Genomic DNA, 24573 nt, shown 5'->3' with positions numbered 1-24573 from the left:
GAGGCAGTTGCCCGTAGTGACAGCACTTTCATGTGGCAGCTGTCCTGACAGTTGATACTATGGGTGTGATGGGCACAGGGTGTCAGCGTTTGCAGAGAAATGTACTGACTTACAAATGGACAGGTGAGCCTGCCTGTATTAAGGTGCAGATTGGGGGAATTCTACACTTTGTGTGCTGTTTCTTTTTGCTGCTTTCAAAGCCCCATTATAAAGGCCCTGGAGCTTCAGAAACAACTTTTTGAGTCCCTGCATCTTAGAGGGAGCCTTGAGTAGCTTGGCATTTGCATTGCTGGAAGTCCTGCTGTGCAAGCTAGTTTGAAATGAGTCTGGATGAAGTCCACCATCCGAGACACTGACTCCCACATGCATCTCACAGACACACCTTTGTTAAGGTTAGCAGAGTGTCCTGCGTGTCAACCATATTGTCTAAAACCATGACATAAACTTGCAAAACGTAAAGAGATGATGGACTGACCCACTGTAAAGAGCTTGGCTCTTTGGAGTTAGTGTCTTGGGTTCAAATCTAGCCATTTGCTAGCAATATAACCTTGGCAAAATCGTCGTAGGTCTCTCAGTCTTAGCTTGGGATATAAAATGGGATAGAAATACTTAACCTGCAAGATGTTAGAAAGATTGAATGAGCTAACACAGGTGATCAATAGGTGCTTGTTCTTTCTCCTTGCCCCTCCTTCCCACATTCTGAAACCTATGCACTCAAGGCCATCCTAGACCATATTCTGGATGGCAGTCCTGGAGATGGGAAGGGAATCATCCTAGAGGGTCCTGCAGGGAGCCCTTCCTTCCAGCATCATGGGCTTCTTTATCAGAGCCATTCCAGGCAAAGTGCTCAGCATGGGGCTTGGCTGCCCATGCAGGCTTCTCTGCTTCTTCAGCCAGCCACACATGCATGTGAGCTATTTTCATGGACCACTCCCAATCCCACCCCTGACGGAACTGGGCACAACCCCTCAGACGCAGCTCCCTGGTCCAAGGAGCCATCTTCCTAATGGACTCTGCTTCAGAGCAGAAACCCAACTGGATTTTATCACTGCTTCCCCTTCACTGGTACCCCGGCCCTCCATTTTTAAACCCCATCCCGCTCCTCACCCTTAGTCCCCAACCCCAGACAAGCCCCTTCGCAACCAATGAGTATTTATCATTCAGGACTCTGTGGGGAAGCTAGGACTGGGGAGCTGCTTGGACTTTAGTGGCCTTGAGGTGGGCCTTGACTCTTATGCCTGCCACAGAGGAGATGGTGTGGGAGACCTGTGTTGACTAAGTTGGATTGGCCCAGTACTCCCTCCCACCTAGTAGCTCATGCAGCATTTAAAACTGCATGGCCAAACTGCTACACTCCTCTTGAGAAACCCAACAGGAGCTACGGGTGATGTTTGCCACATGTAGACAAACATGGAAGGCCCTACTTTCCATAACTCATCAATGGGACTACTGTTATTTCCAATTTACAGATAAAGAAACTGTAGTTAGGCTGGGTGCAGTGACTCATGCCTATAATCCCAGCACTCTGGGAGGCCAAGTGGGGGTGAATCACCTGAGGTCAGGAGATCGAGACCAGCCTGACCAACATGGTGAAAACCCATCTCTACTAAAAATACAAAAACTAGTTGGCTGTGGTGGTAGGCAGCTCTGATCCCAGCTACTCGGGAGGCTAAGGCAGGAGAATTGCTTGAACCTGGGAAGCGGATGTTGCAGTGAGCCGAGATTGCACCACTGCACTCCAGCTTGGGCAACAGAGAGAGAGTCTGTCTCAAACAATAAAAAAAAAGAAACTAGTTAGAGAGAGTAACTAACATGCCAGCCCCACACTGGCAGTGGTTGTCTTGGAACCATGGCCTTCATACTATGAAGTGCTGCTCTTGTAACCACATGGCCATACCCCTCTTCTGGTGGGGAAAGAGTCAAATACCATCTCTTTCTACCCAAGGTGAGGACTGATATACCCAAGATGGGACACTTCCTGAGGTGTCCAACACACCGTGGCTGGCTCTGTGCATACTACTATTGGATTATTCCCAGCAGATGTGATTTATCAGGAAGGAAGAGGTACCAACTAAAATGAAGGAAGATGGGAACAGTCATGGAGCTCCTACCGTGCTTCATATCCTACTGGGTATTGTCGAATATTCAAAGGTCCTGGGGCTGCCAATCTCTAGCTGTGTCTTCCAGGGAAAGTCATCCTTTGGAAGCCTTGAGTCCCATAACATGGTTGGGAGGGGGGGGCCCTCAAGGTCAGATGTCTCCTCCAAGAATTATATCTTGACTCAAGCTCTTGATGCAAGATTGAATGAAGAGTTATATCTTGTATTCTGTTATACAACAGAGGTCCAGAAAGGTTCATTGACTTTCCAAGCTCACCTGAAGCTAGAGCCTAAGTTCTTCCCACAACCTCAGGCATCCTCTTCTTTTTCTACAGTAACAGCTAGGAAGGGAAGGCCCCCAAACATGCATTCCCAAACTCCGGTCCCTTCCTGAGGTTCATGCCTCCGTGGCAACCCCTCCGGCTCCCTCCACTCAGGGAAAGAGTGACTGAGAACAAGAGATGAGGCTCCCCCAGCACCGCCCTGCCCAGCCGGGGATGATGTCTCGCTTAATGAGGGATTGTGGGAGGGTGGAAAACACACCCGATTTATCTTTGTTGCCTAAATACTTCTTAAATTCTCCCTTGAATACTTCTAATTCAGCAGAATGTGAACAATTATGGCAAGAAGCTATTCATAGGTGGAAGGGGGCTGATGGAATTATTTATCAAAGTGACATTTTAATTATAGTGAAGCATGAGTTTGTTGTCACCGAGACGGAAGGCAGTGTTACTCGGCCTCCACACACCCCTCCAAAGTAAATTACAAATGCTCCCCTCTCCGTTATATCTCTATTAGGTGCTGGGGACGGAGAAAGCCAATGATAGGTTCTTTCTGGTAAACATTTCTGGGAGGAGGTGAGGTCACTCCCTGAGAGGGATTCTGCTTCATGCCAGGAGATGTGGAGTCTCCGGAACACATGGGGTTGGCAGGTAGAAGCCAGATGGGGTCAGAAGACTGTCTCTGTTCTCTTCCACCCACCTGTGGATCAGGCCACCTGACCACACTATTCTTGCATATATTCTTTTAAATGTAATATATGTGCATGGCAAATTCCAACTATGTAAAAGCATAGATAGTTGAAATTAAGTTACAGAAGTAAATGAGCCAATTTTCTTGACCTCTGAGGCAACCAGTATGTCCAGATTCTTCCGAATGAGTCTGGAAATAATCGACACATATAGAAGCATATCCGTAGTCTGTGCTGACTCTGATTTTCTTCTTTGATTGTAGATGGGCTATTTTATGTCCCCAACTAAGAGGAATGCAAGCAGACGGCACAGATTATGTTTTGGGCTTCTTGTGTTTACCTGGAGCTTATAGCGTGGCAGTGTTAATTTCTACTATTGAGGCAGCACCTGCCACATGCTAGCCACACACTTAGCACTTTGCAGAGGTCTTTGCTCAAATCTTCTAAACAATCCACTGAGAATTGATTTTCTCTCCCCATTTTGCAGAAGAGGAAGCCCAAGTTTCCAGCAGCTAACTCAAGTGCTCAAGTCACCTGGGGACTTTAGGTGTGGCCTTGATCTTGCATCTACTTATCCAGCATGCAAGAGATTCTGATCAGTGGCTGCCACTGTGCCAAAGACAAGAAGCAGTCTCTGATCTCGAACCACACTCAATTTGTGTAGTAGATGGGACAGACAGGAGAGCACATAAGTAAATCAATATGATGTTGTGGTGCAATAATAGTAGGTTTCATGAAATGTGTGTTCGGTTTAGAAAGAGAAAAATTGATGTTTCAATACAAGCTGTGTCATTTTCTAGCTATGTGACCTTGGATAATTAACCTAGTCTTTCTAAGGTTTAGTTGGCTTTACTGTAACACGAACATACTAATACCCACTTCATTGGGGAGTTAGAAGGACTGGGAATACAATTTACAATAATGTGAGTGGAGTTAATAGATATTTCTCCAAGAAAGACATATAAATGGTCAATGAGAACATGAAAAGATGCACACATCACTAACCTTCAGGAAAATCTACAAATCAACACCTGCAAATCAAACCACAATGAGAAACAACTTCACACCCATTAGGATGGCTATTGTTAAAAAACCAAACAAGAGCAACAGAAAATAACAAGTGTTGGTGAGGATATGGAGAAATTGGAACTCTTGTGCACTGCTGGTAGGAATGTGAAATGCTGCCGCTGCTATGGAAAACAACATGGCAGTTCCTAAAAGAATTAAAAATAGGATTACCATATGATCCAAGAATTCTGCTTCTGGATACATATCCAAAAGAACTGAAAGCAGGGACTAATATTAGATATTTGTACAGCCATGTGTATAGCAGCATTATGCACAATAGCTAAAAAAGGTGGATGCAACCCAAATTTCCATCGACAAGTGAATGGATAAACAAAGTGTGGTATATACTTATAATGAAATATTATTCAGCTTTACAAAGGAAGGAAATTCTGACACATGCAACAACATGAATAAAGTCTGAGGACATTATGCTAAATGAAATAAGCCAGGGTACAAATACTGTTGATTCCAATTATACGAGGTACCTAGAGTAGTCAAATTCGTAGAGACAGAAAATAGAATGGTGGTTGCTAGGAGCTGGGGGAAGAGGGAATGGGGAGTCATTTAATGGGTACAGAGTTTTGGTTTTGCAAGATGAAGAACATTCTAGAGATGGCTGGTGGTGAAGTTTGCACAACAACATGAATGTACTTGGTGGTACAGAACTGCGTACTCCAAAACTGTTAAGATGGTAAATTTTCTGTTATGTATGTTTTACCACAGTTTTTAAAAAATGATCTGGGAGATCTCAAGAAGTGCTAATTCACTCTCCTCCTTTCTTTCCCCTTTCCTCTTCAGCAAGCTAAATGGAGCTTCCACCACCGCCCAAGTCCTGAGAATACAGGCTGTGGCCCCTGCCTCCATGTGGCTCAAACTCTACTGGGAAGAAGGACACACAGTCAGGCAGTCATCACTCTCGTGATCTGTGCTGTGCTAGTGGTTAGCTTAGGACTCAGGGAAGCAGGAAGTGAGCCTAGAAGGTTTGCATTTGCACATGTACACACCTCTGACTCAGCTTGAGAAGATGGAAAAGGACAGAAAACATTGTCTGGAGGAGCTGACGCCTCCACACATAGTAGATGCTCCATGGGCGTGGGAGTTGGCTTGACAAAGGTGCCCAGTGTCCTTGTTCTCTTCTCCTTTCAAGGGCAGTGTGTGTGACCAGATGCCTGAGTTCTGGCCCAGGGGATGGGAGTGGAGGTGGTGTGCCTCACTTCCAGGCCTGCGCCATACAAACCTGAGGCTTCCTCCAGGCTCCGTTTCCCAGCCAGCAGTGTAAGAGAGAGAATGGGGAGCCTCAGGATGGAAGGCATGCAGACGTGCCCGTCCACTCTGAGCTGCACTGGCTGCCATGGCAACGAGAAGTAAATAGCCACAGACACTCGAGGCTGTTTGTTACAGCATTTGTACTGCCCTGACTAATACAGTCTGGCAGGGGATCTGATTATTTGAAATGGAGATAGTCCCAGGAATGGTCAAAGTTATAGTGAATCCAGCCGGGCGCAGTGGCTCAAGCCTGTAATCCCAGCACTTTGGGAGGCCGAGACGGGCGGATCCCGAGGTCAGGAGATCGAGACCATCCTGGCTAACACGGTGAAACCCTGTCTCTACTAAAAAATACAAAAAACTAGCTGGGCGAGGTGGTGGGCGCCTGTAGTCCCAGCTACTCCGGAGGCTGAGGCAGGAGAATGGCATAAACCCAGGAGGCAGAGCTTGGAGTGAGCTGAGATCTGGCCACTGCACTCCAGCCTGGGCGACAGAGCGAGACTCCATCTCAAAAAAAAAAAAAAAAAAGAGTTATAGTGAATCCTCCCCAGTTAGGTGGCGAGGTGGCTGAGGCTGAAGGTGCAGGCTGCCTAGCGCGAGGCTGGAACCTCCCTCCCCTCTCCCGTCACCCTCTGACCTAGTGCCTGCCCCAACACTGACCATCACCAAACCATAAAGCAGAGTTCGACTGCAAATCCTCTGCCAGTTGGAGAGAAACGTGTCAGCCACAGTCAGCCATCCCCTCCTTGGAGGTCTCATTTCCACCTCCAGACTCACTTCTCCACTCTTGCTTTACCTGCCTCCCAGCCCTCAGTGTAATCAGCAGCATGGGGCCTCCAGGCCTCCTAAGCTCTCCCTCAGAGGATCTGTGTTGGGCAAATATCAAGGTGGTTGACGGGTGCCCTGGCTGGACGTGTCTTTGGCCCAAACCGGGTATTCAGGTACTCTGGAATGACCCCTGTCTCTCTGAGGGTAGGTCCTAGGAAGTGCAAAAATTCCCAACTACCTCCTCTTTACCTTCAAGGCCATCCCTGCTGGCTCTGAGTTTCCAAACTTGTGTCCAATAAAATCAGCACCAGCACTTACCTATGACTGGGTGTGCACTACGCTCCAGGCCAGGCACTCCGCTCACACTTCCCCTACATTATTCCTCCTAACTCCCCCTGGGAGTTCTGAGCCATCCCCATTCCCATTTTGCAGAGGGAGAAAGGAACACTAGGGGAGATGAAGTCACCACCCAAAGCCATGTATTGGCTGAGATGTGGGCCCTCCACTGTCGGACTGCAGAGTCTGGCGCTCTGGGCTGGGCTTCAGGACTGGCCTGGAAGGCCAACAGGCTCCTAAGGCCAGCCTCAATCCACACCAAACCAAACCAAACCAAACTAAACCAAACAAAAACAATTTAAGCACCTTCACATACTCCATTCATTCGAGTCTGTGCTCTTACAGTGCCTCCTCCAAGGGGGCTTCCCTGACACTCATCTGAAACAAAAGTGTCCCAACCTTCTGCACTCTCCATCCCTCACTTTGCTTTGTTTTCCCGCAGAGCATTTATCTCTGACCTTCTCTATTTACTTGTGTGTTTGTGTCAAGGACAGGGATGTTGTTTTATTCCCTGCTGTACTCCTGGCATCTACAGCAGTACCTGGCACTGAGTAGATGCTCCATAAGTATGTATGTTAATTAATTTAACATAGACTCTGAATACCTAATTAAAACAGCAAATAGCAGATACCACTTATTTGGTTCTTATTGTCAGGAACTGTGCTAATGCTAACATGAAAGTATGAGCTCATTTTATCCCACAGCAGCCCTGAAGAGGTAGGCACAATTATTACACCCATTTCATCGGATGAGGAAACTGAGGGTCAGAGAGAAGTGACTTGCCTAAGGCCATCAGCAAGAAACAGAGGAGGGTGAAGAGCCTCAGTCTAAGTTCTAGGCCTGGATGCTGAGCCCCTGCACTACATGTCCCTTTTCCCCCCTCACTGACCTTGGCTCTCAATCTTAGGCCATTGACAGTCAGACCGAATCACAGGAAACAGCCTAGACATGTGAAGGCTTGGGATGGGGTGGGTTTGCTCTGCAAAGCTTCCAGGGTCCCTTGGCATGGCCTTATATTTTCTTACCTGGGGGAGCCACTACCCAGCAGCCACACTTCAGGAAGCTGAAGGATTTGGGGAGGCGAGGGTTGGGCTCTCTCTTGGTCCTGCTCTGCTGCTGCCTTTCTCCTGATTCCAACCATTTAAACAATCACATGGCATTCCCACAGGCAGGAGTGAGTGGCAGAACCACAAGCTGCTGCTTGCTTTTGTTGAAATCTTGCAATACTACAAATTATACATATAATCCAATAGGGAAATAGGAAGTTCCCTTGAGCGTAAAGCTGGGTGGCTTTATAATGTGTGGGGCGGAGATAAAGAGCACTGGCCCTGATGCCAGGCAGCTGACAGTGAGTTTCCACGGATTTCCACTCATGGGCTGTGTGGCCTCAGGTGACTGACTGCACCTCTCTGTGCCTCGGTCCCTCATCTGAGGAATGCAGCCAACAGTGACTGTCAGAACAGAGAAATTGTCAATCAGAGAAAGTGCCCTGCATGGGGACTCAGTCTATGATTGCTTTCTTGGGTACCTCCCTGACTTTAAGTTCTGGGGCATCCAGTCTTACTTTATGAACCTGAAAGACTGCACTCTCCAGCAGATCTGACCTCTGATGATTGAAGATACATTGATGAGCAAAGTAACAGGTCCTTAAAGAACCCATGAAAGCCAATTTCCTATCTCGAACCTGAGGTCAGGCTTGCCTCAGTGCATACTCTCTCTGAATGAATATCCATGGCCTCTACTGTGCCAAGCACTGAGCTGGTGATGGCAAGGACAACAGCTGCCTGAAGTGGGTTCCCCTATGCTAGGTTGAATCATGGTCTCCTAAGAATGCATGTTCTAATCCCCAGAAGCTGTGAATATGTTACCTTATATGGTAAGAGAGATTTTGCAGATGTGATCAACTTTAGGATTTTGAGATGAAGAGATTATCCTGAATTATCCGGGTGAACCTGATATAATCACAAGCCTCTTTCTCAGAGGGAGGCAGAGGCTCAGGGTCAGAGGAAGGCCACATGATGACAGAAGCAGAGGTTGGTGGGATGTGCTTAGGAGATGGAAGAAGGGGCCATGAGACAAGGAATGTGAGTGGCCTCCAGAAGCTGTAACAGGCCAGGAAAGACTTTCCCCTGGAGCCTCCAGAAGGAACACAGCACTGCAACACCTTGATTTAAGTCCCATAAGACTCATTTTGGACTTCTGATCTCCAGCACTGCAAGATAATATATTTATATCAGTTTTTTTTTTTTTTCTTTTTTCCAGACAGAGTCTTGTTCTGTTGCCCAGGCTGGAGTGCAATGGCGCAATCTCGGCTCACTGCAACCTCCGCCCCCTGGATTGAAGTCATTCTCCCGCCTCAGCCTCTCGGAGTAGCTAGGACTATAGGTGCCTGCAATCACGCCTGGCTAATTTTTCAATTTTTGTAGAGACAGGGTTTTACCATGTTGGCCATGCTGGTCTTGAACTCCTGACCTCAGGTGATCTGCTTGCCTCGGCCTCCCAAAGTGCTGGGATTACAGGTGTGAGCCACTGCACCCGGCCCATTTTTATTAGTTTTAAGCCACTAAATTTGTGATAATTTGTTACAGCAGCAACAGGAAACTCATACACCCTGCCGGGTCCATCCCACATTGTTCTGTATCCTGTGACTTGGTGTTCTTTGGGGCTGGCACCTTTACTTGTAATTACAAACTTGTTGCTTATATGTCTGTCTTCCCCACTGGGCTGTGAGCTCCATGAGGACAGAGAGAGCTCGTCTATTCTGTTTACTGCTGTGTGGTCAGAGCTGAGCACTGTGGCAGGCATAGAGACACTGCTGAATCCATAGTTGTTGACTAAATGAATGAATGTTCTATCCCTGCCTTCCAGAAGCACACACAATGAAGTGTACAACTGCTCTCAAGGGGAGTGGTGATCTGTAAGTTGGGGAGATCAGAAATGTACTGACAAGAGTAGCAACTGCAATATCCACTGTGAATTGAACACCCACTAGGCCAGGTACTGTGCTAAGCACTTTGTGAGCATGGCTTCATTCACTCCTAACAACAGCCCTGGAGAAGATTGGGGGCTGAGACCCAGACTCAGACCCACTAGGCCAGGTACTGTGCTAAGCACTTTGTGAACATGGCTTCATTCACTCCTAATAACAACCCTGGAGAAGATGAGGGACTGAGACCCAGACTCAGAAAGATAAGGTAGCTTTCCCCAGCCACACAGAACAATGTGGGATGGACTGGGCAGGGTGTGTGAGTTTCCTGTTGCTGGTAGTAAATTTCAGCACATCTGTATAACTCCAAAGGTAATTCAATTTCTGCTGCAACAAATTGCCCTCTTGTGATTTCTAAAACCCATGAGGGCTTTTACATTCTTGCCTAATCTTCTCCCCCTCCTCTTCCTCTCCCTTCCCATCCAGCATCTTCATCATCATCACCACCACCATCTCAATCACAACACCTTAATCCTGCACCCAATATATGCAAGGTACTGGGAAGGTTACAAAGAAGTAAACTTTGTGGCAGATGAACTGCAGAGGCCGATCATGCATTTGGAGAATACAGAGGTAACAGAGAGCAATCGATGATAATAATAGCCATCGTTTATTGAACACCTGCTGTATACCAGGCACGGGGCCAAACTCTTTACATTCATAATCACATTGAATTCACATGACCACTGTGGGGCGGGTATTAATTATCCCCATTTTACAGATGGGGGCACTGAGATTCAGGCATGTTGCCCTGCCTGCCCAGCAGTGAGGCAGAAGGTTGGGACTTGGAAGCAGATACATCTAACCCCAAAGGCTGTGTGATCAACCACTATGCTCTGCAGGTCCAAGACCATGTGTTTGAGAGGTACTAGAGGAGACATGCCGAACCACTGACTCCTGCAGGGCTTGGAGGGCCAGGGTCGGGGATGCAGAGTGCTCTAAAGCACGGCCAGGGCCGGGCGCGGTGGCTCAAGCCTGTAATCCCAGCACTTTGGGAGGCCGAGACGGACGGATCACGAGGTCAGGAGATCGAGACCATCCTGGCTAACACGCTAAAATCCTGTCTCTACTAAAATAATAATAATAAAAAAAAAATTAACCGGGCGAGGTGGCGGGCGCCTGTAGTCCCAGCTACTCGGGAGGCTGAGGCAGGAGAATGGCGTGAACCCGGGAGGCGGGGCTTGCAGTTAGCTGAGATCCGGCCATTGCACTCCAGCCTGGGCGACAGAGCGAGGCTCCGTCTCAAAAAAAAAAAAAAAAAAAAGCACGGCCAGGCTGGGAGACAGCCCCGCTCGTGAGAGGAGTGAAGGTGGCCCTGCGACTGGGTTCCATGTGAACATCTGTCATGTGCCACTCAGCAAATGGCCCCGTCTGCCCTGGGAGGAATATTCACTGTGAATGCATTCAGCTCTAATTTCCTCTATTCAAGATGCCATTATCAGCCGAGTCCTAGACGCTGCTGGGTGCCCTGATTGGTCTGGTAACAACAGAACCATTTCTGGGGCGGGGATGAGAGGCGGGGGGCTGACAGGCTCGCAGGTATTGTGGGCCTGTAATGGGCAGAAACTGCCATGCTGGGAGACTAGTGGGTGGAGCTGAACACCTCTGAGTGACAGGGAGTGGAGCCGCGAGGAGAGGGGCTGAGAGGCTGGGGAGAGGCGTAGGGGGAAATACAGTGGAATGTGCCAGAGGAAGTCAACAAGCAACATGGTAAGTTCTGTGGCTCACATTTCTTCCACTGTGGAGTTGAAGTCCCGGCTCACCCCCTCACTCACTCATGATCCTGGACAAAACAGATCTCCTCACTGACCCTCAGATCCCCCCTCTGAAAAACGAGGGAGTTCTCAGCTGAGGTGTTCTCTAAGGACACTGCTACCTGTGACATTTTATGGCTTAATTGGGCCAGAGCTATATCGTTAAGAGAGCAAGCTTTCGACTCAGATTTTGTTTTCTTTTTTCTTTTTGGTTTTGAAAAAGTATTTTTGACTCTGGCTTTGTGACTCATTAGCTGTGTGACCCTCAGTCAGTTACTTTGCCTTTCTGCACCTCAGTTTTCTTACCTGTGAATTGTAGGTTCTAGTAGTGTCTACTTCCTAGGACTATTAGGGGTTACATAGGCTAATGCCTGTAAAGGGTGAACACAGTATTGGACTTGGAGAGCACTACTAAATGGGGCCACACTGATGACACACGAAGCCACCAGGCCCACTCTGCTCTGGGCTGTGGAATTTTTCTCTTTGGAGGATGGGAGAATGTTAGCCTCTGGGAGACTGCGGGGAGGAATGTGGAGCAGGAGAAGGAAAGCACACAGATTCCTCTATTGCCACTGATGGGAGCTGAAAATAAAACTGAAATTCAGCTAGAAAAAAAGGAGCATATGAGTCACTGGGGAAAAGAGTCCCCTCTGCCAGCCACTAAGTCCCCAGAGTTGTCCCTCCAGGCTTTCTGTCTTTGTCACTGTGACCTGCCTCTGCCGGGGGCTGGGTACCTCCCCACGCCTCGCGCGAACTCAACCACTCTCCAAGCTGGTCTTTCTGTCTCCTTGACTCTACGTGTCCCTGCCAGATTCCTGGTGTTGAATGCAGCTTTTCTTATTCCTCTGAGCCCAAACCTTTCACTACCCTCAGGCTTCCTAGTTTGGCATTCTAAGCTTTTCCAAGTTCTGGTCTCAATCTCCCCTGCCACCCTTATCTCTTACTATCCAGCCTAACCTCCCAACACACCATGAATGGGCCCGGGAGCTGCCTCTCTTGCTTCCTGCTCCAATGCCCTTCTCTAAGCCTACATTAAGGAAGCAGTTTCTGCATTCATTTATCTATTGAATAAACAACAATCAGAATTTCTAAGAAGCACGGAGTCTGGGGAGCATGGCATGGCTCCAGTGGCTGCTCCTGGGTCCAGTGCCCATGGCAGACATTACTAATAGATCACAGCACTTCTTTTCTCACCAAGTTCAGATGCAGCCTCAGAATTATTCTCAAGGCAGCTCCTCAGGCAGCCTCTACTCATTAATTTAGTAGCACAACCCGTATTCCATCTTCAGGTACTCGAGTCAGACAGATGTGGGTTCCAGCCCCATCTAGTGCCTCCACCTCCCCCTGCATTACCTCAGTGAGGCCAACGTCCATTCTGAGCATCCACATCCTCAGTGTTAAGATAACGACCTGCTGTGATCATTACACATTACATGCTGCTATCAAAGTATCACATGAACCCCATAAATATGTACAGCTGTTATGCAGCCACGATAATAACATAAAAAATTAAAAACCGATGATTATCTTTACCTCACCGAGCTACTGGGGGACAGAGATAAAGAACAAACACTGCCGGAAAATATTTCGGGAGTTTCTCACTCGCTTTTTCCATCAGCTCAGCAGCATTCATTGCCTCGGGGGTGGGTGATCTAACAGGAAAGCTGAGAAAAGATTTTAAGTTTATTGAGCGCTAAGAGCCTAAGCTCTGAAGATCATTTTGTGCCCCAAACAATGGATTTTGAAGAACAAATGAAGAGGCAGGCTATTCTGCCCTTAGGCTAGCTAAAGCGTCTCTAAACCAGGGGAAGGAGGGGAGAGGAAGGAGAGAACTTAGATGCTGTGATTTCCAAGACCTGTGAGGGCTTTTACATTCTTGCCTAATCTTCTCCTCCTCCTCTTCCTCTCCCTCCCCATCATCATCATCATCATCATCATCATCATCACCACCACCACCATCTCAGTCACAACACCTTACTCCTGCACCTAATATATGCAAGGTACTGGGAAGGTTATAAAGAAGTAAACTTTGCAGCATTGGCAGGTGAACTGTAGAGGTAGATCATGCACTTGGAGGATACAGAGGTAACAGAGAAGAAGCTGTAAACTTAGTGGTCATGAGAAGGGTGGGGAGAGAAAGAGAGTCTGGAGACGAGAATGCAAGTGAAAAACAGGCAGGGTGCTGGACCTTCTCTGCACTTAGCACAGTACAGGAAACACAGCGATGTCAGGAAGATGGGCCGGGACAGCCTCCCAGCATGCCCTGGTTTTCCCTCCTCCATTAGGAGAGTGAAAGCCCTCCCACCCACAGATTCAGAGAACTTCCATTTTTATCATGTAGGCAACTTCTCAGGCATGATGAAGGCATATGAACTGACTGGCTTTCTAGCTCTGTTGTCAAATACATTTAATCCGTTTATTAAGTGGTCTTTTAAAAACGCTTTGTGTTTTGATAAATTCGGGTACAGCAGGCTCAGGAGGCAGTTTGTTCCGGTGTAATTCAAGAAAATGTACAATCCTTCAACATCCAGTTCTCAGCTGACTGCTCCCACACATTCATTGCCTCTGGCTCTTCCCCAATTTGGAGGACTGTGGGTGTGTACTTTGGGAAACTCCATGAAGCAGGACTGGAAGGTGAAAGGTGTTATACAGGTAAGTGATCTGCCTGAAGCTTTTGGGCCTTCCCTCCTGGCCTTTGTTTTCTCAGTCACCTGGAAAGCAGGTCCCTGGATCTCTTCGGGAATAAGAGACTCCAAAAATCTGCCTCAGACCAATAGTCTGGGATTGGTGACCTATGTGTTCTCTAGCAGCACATTTATGGGTGGCCTTTGCTGCTCACCTTTGCAATGCCTGGAAAGGTTCTAACACAGAGAGAAGGGGGTAGATACAATATTATAAAGCCAATACTTCCTACCATTTATTGAGCAACTGCTAAACGTTAGGCTGTGCTGAGTACTTTATATTTTCCCCATTTCTCATGGCAACCTTGTGAGAGAGTCATTATCTCTCATTTTACAGACCAGCCAAAGGATCTCAGAGAAGCACCTGCTCAGGACTACTCAACAAGTACATGGTGGAGCCACCTGCCAACCTGGTACCTTAAATCGTCATTCAAACTATTTACACATCAACTGTCTTCTGCTCTCTATTGTTGGGCCTTAAGATCACTGCACATCTTTTGCATTCCTTAGGTGGGTGCTGTAGTTTGGATATTTGATCCTCCTCATCTCATCTGTTGAAATTTGATCCCCAGTATTGGAGGTGGGGCCTCATGGGAAGTGTTTGGGTCACAGAGGTGGATTCTCCATAAATGGTTTGATGCCATTGTCCAGGTAAGAAGTGAGTTCTCACTCTATTAGTCCTGAGAGAGTTCCTCCAAGAGCTGGTTGTTTAAAAGAGCCTGGCATCTCCCCCTCTCCCTTGCTTCCTCTCTTGCCATGTGGTCTCTGCACACCCAGCTCCTCTTCACTTTCTGCCATCAGCAGAAGCAGCCTGAGGTCCACACCAGATCCATGCTTCTTGACAGTCTGTAGAACTGTGAGCCAAATAAACCTCTTTCTTTACAAATTACCCAGCCTTGGGTACTCCTTTGTAGCAACACAAACAGACATAGACAGTGGGTTTAACCATCAAAGATGGATCCTTGACTCATTTTCATAAATGAGATACTACAATGTTATCTCACATTATAATCTCTTTTGCAATGTTAATGTCACTTCCAGGCAGCATGTGCAGAAAGTCATTAAGATGGATTAGCTCAAGGCTGCCAAACCCTTGGTACACAGGTTGTCACTTCCCCATCTGTGCCCAAGCAGACATCATAAATGATTCACTCATGTCCCCTGGATCCAGATGTGGCCTCAGAATATTTCTGGACAATAGCACTTCAGGAAACCATGACCAATGAATTAAAAGCTGGCACATGAAGTGCATCCTGTTTGCCACTGCTGGATGAGAAGACTGCCGAGGGTCCTTCATTCTTGACACTCATGATCCAGGTGGTGTAGGAAGTGGAACTGATTGTGAGCTCAGACTTGTGAATCCTGAGTCTAGCCTGACTCTGACACTTGTTAGCTCTGTGACCTTGGGAAGTTAGTCCCTGTCTGCAGGCCTCAGTGTCTTCATGTATCTTTTAGCTCTGTGGTTCCATCTAGCTCCAATAACTTGTGATTCATGACAGATCACCTGATAGGGTTTGGACGTGAAGTGATCCTACGGCTTTTACATTCCAGGCTAAGAAGACAGCATCTGGGAGAAATAATACCTACCTTTAGGTTTATCAAGGAGATGGCTCAATGTGCTGCTTGAGATGGACTCCTGTGCGTTACAATAGAATCTCTTATACTTGGGGTCAGAATTGCCTCAGTGGTTATTTGGGTCATCTGTATCTGTACTTGAGATACTCATACCATCCCTAATAAGAAGTTGCCAAGCCTCTGATGGAGAGCTTACTACTTTCCAAGGCAGCCTGATCCCTCTTTGGATACTTCTGAGTATTCAAAAGCTTTTCCTTATATGCTGGCATCCATTCACCTCATTAGGCCTTGTAACTCTTGGACCCATAGAGGGCCTTCTGGCTCTTGATAAATCTTCATGTATATAAAATTGGCTTTTCATTTCTTGCACCTCTTTACCCTGCTCATCTCCTGCCATGAGTCTATCTTTTCTTCATGTTAATACATCCTCCAGTCCTTCCTCTATTCCTTATGTTATATGGCTCTGAGTATCCATCCCCTGAATATGCCCAGGGTGGTCTGCATTGATAGCCAATCTCAACATGACCATCTGGGTATGGTCTGCTCAGTGCAGCATGAAGTGGGAGGCAGTGAGGGGGTTGAGGGTCTGTCTCCTGGAATCTACCGACTTGGGGGCCTCAACTCTGTATAACCTTGCACAAGGGACTTCTTGGAACCTCAACTGGTTCACCTGGAAATAAGAGTGATAACAGTGCCTGACTTCCAGGTTTGTTACAAGGATGAAGTTGGCTAACACATGTACAGGATACATAGGAACTGCTCATTTGATATTAGTTATTACTACCTCATCTTCTTAGAGATGGTACTTCTGTTAATGTAGCCTAAAGAAACAACTTTCCAGCAGTGTTTCTAAGAAAGCAAAGATCTCTCAGAGCAGTTTTATCCTTTGGAGATAAATGATATCTCCATCCCCTCTACCTCTACCCACTGGACATGGACCCGTGGGTGGAGGTAGAAGTAATAGATCAGATTCAGATGCTGAAGGAATCAACAGCCAGGGGACCAGTAGCCATTTTTCCTTAAAGACTCCAAAAATCAAATTTCGAACAGAGAAGGCTACACCCTAGCCTGACAGAAAGCACCAAGCATATCTGTGAACTTGCAAGAAACTTGTTTTTTTTTTTTCTTTCATATTTAGGGCTGTTCATCCCAGGGCATTTAAGAGCTGATTTAGGGCAAAGTACGTAAGCCAGTAATGAGCTTTTGGAATGCCACCCCCCACTCAGGCAAGGAATCAGAGAAGATGCATGTAGGGCTGTAGGAGAAAGGCGGAGAATGCTTGCTTTGATTTCTTGTGAGCCCCTCTAAGCCCTGGCCCAGCAGGGCTTCCCGCCTCCAAGCAAGAGCAAAATCCAGCTCTGAGCTGGGGATAAGGAGCCCCTAGGTTGCAAAAAATCTCTTGGGGCAGTCTGAAGAATCTCTTGCAATGCCAGAGAATCTAGCAGAGAGAGGTGTGGACCAGAGTCCCAGGGGAGGTTTGTTACATGGGGAGATGCATTAACTCATGGCTTTCCCTGGCTGTGCCAGCAGGATGGCATCACAGTGAAATGATGCACATGATGCTAAAAATGCCCAAGATCACTGGTAACTGGTGAGATCTAGGGCCAGCTTCTGCTTAATCCTAAAAGTAGAGAGGCAGGGCCATTTTTCTGGCTTGCCTATGGCTGTTCTTGGTGAATTTTCCATCACTGATTCTCTAAGTGTCATACATAGATTACCTTCATCACAACTATTTGGTGTGACTTTTTTAACATGCAGGTTTCTGTGAAATCAGACTATCTGGAGACAAGGCCCAAAATGCTATATTCTAAACCAGCTCAACAGGCATTTCCTATGCTCATAAAGGTTTGAAAGCCATTACATCTAGATGTAGGACTAGTTCTTATGTGTGTAATACATTCTGAGGCTGCTGTGGCTTTAAGAGAAGGTGCATTGTACACAGGGAGGCAGTGAATATGGATGGAAAGACAAAAATTTGAAGATAATCATGCCTGGGTTCTAGTCCTGACTCAGCTACCTCTAGTAAGCCATTGAGGTTTGGATGGTTTGTTACACAGTATTACAGTGACAATTGCTGACTGATACACTTACTCCTGCCATTTTCCAAATAACTCCCTATGCTCAAGTCATGGCTTTCTTTCTGTCCCTCAAGCATATCAAGATTGTTCCAACCTCAGGGCTCTCCCTTTTGCTATTCCTTCTGCCTGGAATCTTACGCTCCCAATCTCTCTTCATGACTGTCTCTTTCCCAATATTCATATGTTATATTCATATGTTAGCCAAAACATCCTCTTTTCAGAGAGATTCTCCCTGATCAGGCTATCTAAGTAGAACACTCTCCCCAGCCCTCTTTATTTCTTCTGTAGTATTTATCACGTTTTGAAATGTATTTGTTTATCTGTTGTCCATCTCCTTTTACTTTAAGATGCCTTATTTGTTATTTCATTGGCGAGTCCTTATTGCCTGGAATGCAGCCTGCACCACTTTTCCCAATGCCACATGTCTTAGATAACCGCTGCCAGCTCTGCAGTGATTCTCCACGGATCTCATCCCTGATGATCCTCTCTCTCTCTTTTGAGAGTCCCTTCCATCTCCTCGCATGCATGGCCTTTCTGATGGCAGTGGAAGAAACACAAAGGCCGCAGGCCTGTTCTCCTGGTCAGTCTGCCTGGTGAGAAAGATCTGCTCTTCAGATACACTCAGGCAAGGCCAGTTCCCCTACTCCAACCCTTCACGTCAGTCCCTCCAGAGCCAGCCATCCTCTTCTATCAGGCACTTTCTCAGGCTCTTTGAATATCACCTCATTCAATGTTCTCTGAACCATGGCACTCAGAGATCCCTGTGTGTAGCCTTTCCACTATTCTCGGCCTCCTCCTCCTCAGCATCCAATACTGTTTACTATTCCTCTAGTTTTCTTTTCCCCCTTCTCACTCTGTTGTCTCCGTGAAGGTGAGAGCCTGGCATCTGCCACGGGGTCTCTGAAGTTTAGAGCAATGTCTGCCTCCCAAATAGTGGGCACTCAAGACATGTTTGTTGACTGAGTGACTATTATAACATAGGCTTTGTCCTAATAATTCCACGTCTAGAAATCTATCCTAAAGTGGTAGCCAGGGTTGTGCAAAGTTGTTCATTGTCACATTTTTTTTTTTAGGATAGCAAAAAATTGTGAAAAATATAAAGTCAATCAAGAGGGGATTAATTAAATAAGTCATCACATGGAATAACATGGACTTTGCAGCCAATATCAATGAAGCTCTTGACTTAAAAACATTTAGGTGACTTTCAACGCTTTTTGCTGTTATAAGTAACACCGCATTGAACATCTTTGTTCTTATAAATGTGCTCATGTCTACTATGTCCTTAGGATAAGGCCCTAGGATCTCAATTATTGGGTTCATAGTATGAACTCTTTTAAAAGTCCTACTCTTTCCAAATTTACATGCTGTCTCCGAAAATTCATCAACAGAATTACTTAGAGCACCCAAGAAAACACTGTTTCTTTGTTTCTTTAACCTTTTTTAATCAAATGAAAACATTATTGCCCCTCAGTCAGAATTAACAAGTGAGACGGTCCATATTAAAAGATTCGGTTAGAATGAAGACAAAGGCATCATATGAGCTCTGACATTCACACGCAACAGACGCATAAATGGATTTCTCATCCGCTCCAGCTTTTGACTCAATGTATCCAGGCAACAGAAGTCTGGATTTAATAACAGATGTTCGCTGCATAGCAATCACCATATAATGCCAGGGTAGACTAAAACAGCATTTTATCAACCAATAAATGTGCTGTTTGCTTTATTTTACCATGTTGTTCTTCAGTTCCCTTCAGAACCGAGAGGACAGATTGAGTCACTCGGCATCTGCTGGGAGCAATATGCTTGGCTTCATTTAAAATGAAAAATCAGGTCTGTGTTTACATTTTTCACCAAAGCATGGGATCTGATGTACTAACACTCCCAACTGGGCTAGCCGGAAGGGCTTTCAGGAAAATCTCAGGGAAACTGGGACCAAAGGAGGAAGTCAGTCACCCTCTTAGGAAAGACATATGGTGACCCTTCACTTCAATCAACCCCACCAGAGGGAGGTCCAGATTTCCCCCACCCATAGAGCAGGGTTGCAAGAGACCCCTGCTGGGTCCCTTCCCACAGCCAGCAGCTCCCGCCTTTGAAAAGATGAATCGACCAGCAATGCTTGAATAATGATCTATGTGCAACCTGTAAATTTACAAATACACAGAAATTATTTTCTCAGCAGAAATACTTCAAAAGGGGCAGCCAAGAAGAATGCCATTTTGAGTCAGTCCAGGTTGACTGAGATGAAATTGAGGAAGAGAGACAGAAGCTAACATTTGTCAGGCATGTAATTTGTGACAGGTACCAGCTTAATTTTTTAAATGTATTATCTTATTTAAAGATCTCATTTGTAATACTCATTTGTCCCCACTTTAGTGGAGGAGACAGAGGCGTGGAGAGTTGAAGTCACTTGTCTAAGTGGCTAACAAATGATGGGGTATGGGGGTAGAGTGGAGGATCAATCCTGTGCTTACATTGGGTATGTCCAGTTGTATTTGCTAAAGATGCTTGCAACAAAATCTTCCATCCCACATGCTCTTTTACAACTCTGGCCAGTTATCTATGAAGAGGTGGAGTCTATGTTCCCATCTGTGAAACTGGGTGGGCTTTTGTTACAATATCTACCAATAGGGTGTGATAGAGGTTACACTATGCGACCCCTGAGGCTAGGTCTTAAAGGCCATATAGCTTCTATCTTGCTTCCTGGAATAGTTACTCTTGAAGTCTTCAGCTGCCACATTCTGACTGCCCTGAGGTCACCATACCCTGTGAGGCCCAAACAAGGAGACTGGGGAGAAGCTTATATAGAGATGAGCCAGGCTTATGCAGAGTGTCCCTGCTTATGGCTTTCAGCTGACAGCCGGTATCCATTTGGCAGCCCTGCGAATAAGCCATCTTGAAAGTAGATCATCCATGTCCCAGTTGAATTACCCAGATGACTCTACATGGAGCAGAAAGAAGCTATCTCATCCAATGCCTGAATAAGCTACAGGCTGTGAGCAGAATAAATGATTTTTATTGTTGTAGAGCATTACATTTGGGGTGATTTGTTACACAGCAATAGCTAACTGATACATTGGAGAACTCAGCAGATGATTAAAAGAGGTCCATAAAAGCAAACTCTTCAGTGCCTGGGTTAAACTTTTCAGTAAAAATGAAGAAAAGTTTTCCACCTAACAGTTGTAATAAGGTGAATTGTTAAGAAGAAAGACCAATTATTTTTACCAGTCCTTTCCCACTCACACATTGGAAAGTCAAGCCAGAATTTTGCTTCTAAAGGCCTATTGAGAACAACTGTGCTCCCTTTGTCCAGGGGAGAGGAAGAAGGGAAAGTGGGCTGAAGGGGTACAAAGGAAGCAAGTGGGAGGACTAAGTGAGGGGTGATTTTGAGCCATTCTGCAGGGCACAGCCTAAGGGATGGACAGATCGGCACACACAAAAGCAGTGTAGACATACAAGCAAGATTTAAAAATGGTCACTGCCCCAACCCAAGAACCTGTCTCCAACCTAAGCTTAGAATTCTTATTTAACAAGACCCTTTCCTAGAAAGGGGTAGGAACTTCCCCACATAACTGAGATTGAATTTTCTGCCAGGTGGCAACTTTGAGCAGCCCACACATGTTTAAAGATATAATTGATATTTCTTAAACCCATTTTTCTTGCTTAAACTTAAGTAACATATGCCCTATTAAAGGGGACATTTTCAGTAAGTGTTGACTTTACCATAATGTTACTTAGTATGTACAGACATAAAACTTAGGTATAAAATCCTTATGCTTTTTAGCTCTTATTCAGCTATAAAACTGAAACAAACTTCCAAATTAAACACAAATAAGACTGCAAAACCAATAAACTTCAAATTAACAACATTAGTTTAATGTGAGGTTGTTTGGTTGAAATGGAATTGCTGCTTCCAGTATGACTGCAGTGTGGGTTCACATTTTTTTTTTTCATTTTATTTCACCCTGCCTCTACTACCTTGTACTGTGATGGCTTAAGTCTTCCAGGGCTCTTCTTTCCTGGAACTGCTGGAAAGCTATACAGCAGGTCCTTGCATACTGTTGTTTCATATAACATTGGTGAAAAAACAAACAAACAATCAAACAAACAAACAACAAACCTTGGCAGAGCCACTGTCTGTGTGGGGTCGGTACGTTTTCCCCATGTCTGCCTGGGTTTTCTCCAGGGACTCCAGTTTCCTCCCACGTGCCAGAGCTGCACACGTGAAGTGAACTAGTGTGGTCCCAGTGTGAGTGTGTAGGTGTGTGTGAGTGTGCCCTGCCTTAGGATGGCATCCTGGCCAGGCTGGGGTCCTTCCTGGCATCCTGAGCTGCCAGGATGGGCTCCAACCACCTGTGACCCTGAACTGGAATAAGTGGATTGGAAAATGAATCAGTCAGTGAATAAAAGTAATTGTAAAATAAAAATTTGTAAAGCAGAAGATAATCATACAAATGCATGGCAATAAACCATGCAGTATGGAAGTGCTTGGCGAGCCTGCCATATCTGTAATTGTCTTTGAACTATGTGGTAGGAGGAGGTGCTCCTGACAGCTTTTGCTTTCAAACATTTATTCCTTGATCCAACAGACCACCACTATGACTGCTGGCACTCGCTAATTCACCAAACTTGGCTAAATAATTATCTGACTTGTTTTGATTAATCTTTCTTAAATGTATGTATAGCTCATATGTATTTTAATGCTTAGTATTACAAGTGTTTGGGTCTTTATTTAGAAGTTTGGTGATGTTTTTGTGCCCAGAAATATGCCCTAGGAACGTAACTCGTTTCTATCAATTAGCTTCTGGTCAAATTGGTTTCTTTATATGTCTTTTCACTTAATAAAGTTGCAATATCAAAGAACCTATAGACAATAATGTGAAGACTTACTGCGTCCTGTAGCTGCAAAAGCTCTAGGTGCCTGAGTCCTCCTCTATTTTTATTTTTCTCATTAGCCCTATGGCATTAAAAGTAAAAATCCCAGCTATTTGGTGCATTCTGGGTATTGGGGGCCCCACTTGGGTCCATCTGCAAGGAGATTTTTCTCTATTTAGCAGGAAAATTTATGCAGAGGTTGCAATCCAAGAACTAAAACAAAACCATAACAGACAGAGTACCCAACTCAGCTGGGTGCACAAACATAAGCCACTAAAATCACATTGCATAGGTCAGGAATTGTCAAGCATTCTGTCTGGAGCCATATAGTAAATATTTATGGTTCTATGGGCCATAAGGTCTCTGTTCCAATGACTCAACTCCACTGTCTTTTTTGCAAAGGCAGCTACAGATGAATGAGAACTGCTGTCTCAACACAACTTTATTTATGGACACTGAAATTTAAACTTCATATACTTTTCAAGTGTCATGAAATATTATTTTTCTTTTGATTTTTTTCCTCAATGATTTAAAACCACGAAGCCATTCTTCAGTTGTAGACCTTAGAATAACAGGTTGGGAGCTGATTTTGTCCACAGGCTGTAGTTTGTGGACCCCCAACATAGATGGTTATAAGGTGATTAAAACAGACAACCTAAAATAGTAAATTGATGTTCACATGATTATTATTTAGATGAAAAATTTTAAATTTTGTGAAGAGGGTACCTGGAGAATTCATAGACCCTGGAGAACATCTCCCAGGATTTGAGTTAGAGAGGCACTGCCCTGGGACATCCCTGGGGAGCAACCATGCTCAACTGGGCCCCAGGTAAGAAATTCAAGAGTGCTCGAATTTCAGAGGGCAGATTTCTCCAGACCTCCACAGCATCTCCTTTCCCAACCCCCAAGCATAGATAACACACCAGGTGCATAATTAAAGTACCAATATTACCCTAGACTGTCCACAGAAGCCTTGTAGTAACTCGAGTTTCTGCAAGAGAAATTGTTCCTTGCCCAGCCAGCTAGGAAAAGGCTGTGTGTGTCTGTGTCAGGGTCTTGCATGGGAGAGCAATGCCGGAGCCGAGTTGGGAGCTCAGGGCTGGGGCCTGGCCCCTCTGCTCTGCTGCTTATCAGCCTTGGGCTTCTCTGCCTCAGTTATTTCAAGTATAAAATGTTACTGCCAAGGCTCCTTCCCAAATATAACAGTTATGAGGCTTAAATGAGATGGTATAGGTAATGTTCTTGGCACCATATCCGAATAGAGTAAGCATTCCATAGATAGTGGCCATTGATAAAGTCACCCTAAATGATTGTTGTTGGATAGTTGTTTGAGCTTCCCTGAGTCCCATCTATAAAGTGAGAGCAGTCTCAGGGGTGGTTTGAATCCGACAGCACAGAAACATCATGTGCAGCAACCTGTGCCATCAGTCATCATCAGCCCCGCCCCAGAGCTTGTGTTTGTTCCAGCGGCAGAGTCCTGAAATGAATATTTCTGTTTCAGTCAATAACATTGTACAACTTGTGGTGAAAACTGAGAGGCGATTAATCATTGAAACGGGAAGCATTTGATCCTACGGCAGAGAGGAAACAGGAACAACGTGCGAGTGATTTCTGCACACCACGTATGCCTTGATCTTTTAAGCGCTGCCTGGTCAGGTTATAAATATTTTTCCTTTGGCACTGAGGTTTGCTGAAGCTTCAAGAAAGTGCTGTGAGCATAAGAAGGGAGGGTTTTGGGGCCACACAAATCCCAGCCACTCGGTGCTTTCGGGTATCGGCGGTCCCACTGGGGTCCAGCTGCAAGGTGCTTTCCTTTATATCGTGGGAAAACATATGCAGAGGTTGCAATCCAAGAACCAAAGCCTCTCAGCAGATGTTGCATTTGGCTTGTTTATTTTGTGTGTGTTTGTGCCTGTGTGTGTGCAATTGAGGCAGCTCTTAAAAATTGGGACATTATGCATACAGTCAATTTTCAGCTCCTCTTGAAAAGTCAGGAAATCTGGCTGCACTGGTTCACATTTCCTTGGGCAATACCAGGCTGGGGTAAGAAGCAGCAGCCTCTTTAGACAGGTTCTGTGCACCTCCATTCACCCCAGCCCCCATCACTTCCTTTCACT

The 24573-nt window shown here is 45.8% G+C and overlaps 1 protein-coding gene across 7 annotated transcripts in view; it reads right to left on the bottom strand.

Moving 5' to 3' along the window:
* The window catches only part of KCNIP1 (potassium voltage-gated channel interacting protein 1), a 385234-nt gene that overhangs the window by 138853 nt on the left and 221808 nt on the right, over nucleotides 1–24573 (bottom strand). Inside the window, exon 3 of one of the 7 annotated variants that reach the window (XM_025388843.1) lies at nucleotides 2643–2670. The exons of the other annotated variants lie outside the window; for them this stretch is intronic. Within the exon in view, the coding sequence (XP_025244628.1) occupies nucleotides 2643–2670 (28 nt within the window). The remainder of the gene's footprint in view (nucleotides 1–2642; nucleotides 2671–24573) is intronic. 7 annotated transcript variants of the gene reach the window in all.

This window comes from Theropithecus gelada, chromosome 6 (assembly GCF_003255815.1).
Source record: "Theropithecus gelada isolate Dixy chromosome 6, Tgel_1.0, whole genome shotgun sequence".
NCBI lineage: Eukaryota > Metazoa > Chordata > Mammalia > Primates > Cercopithecidae > Theropithecus > Theropithecus gelada.
This window is presented reverse-complemented; position numbering and strand designations above follow the sequence as displayed.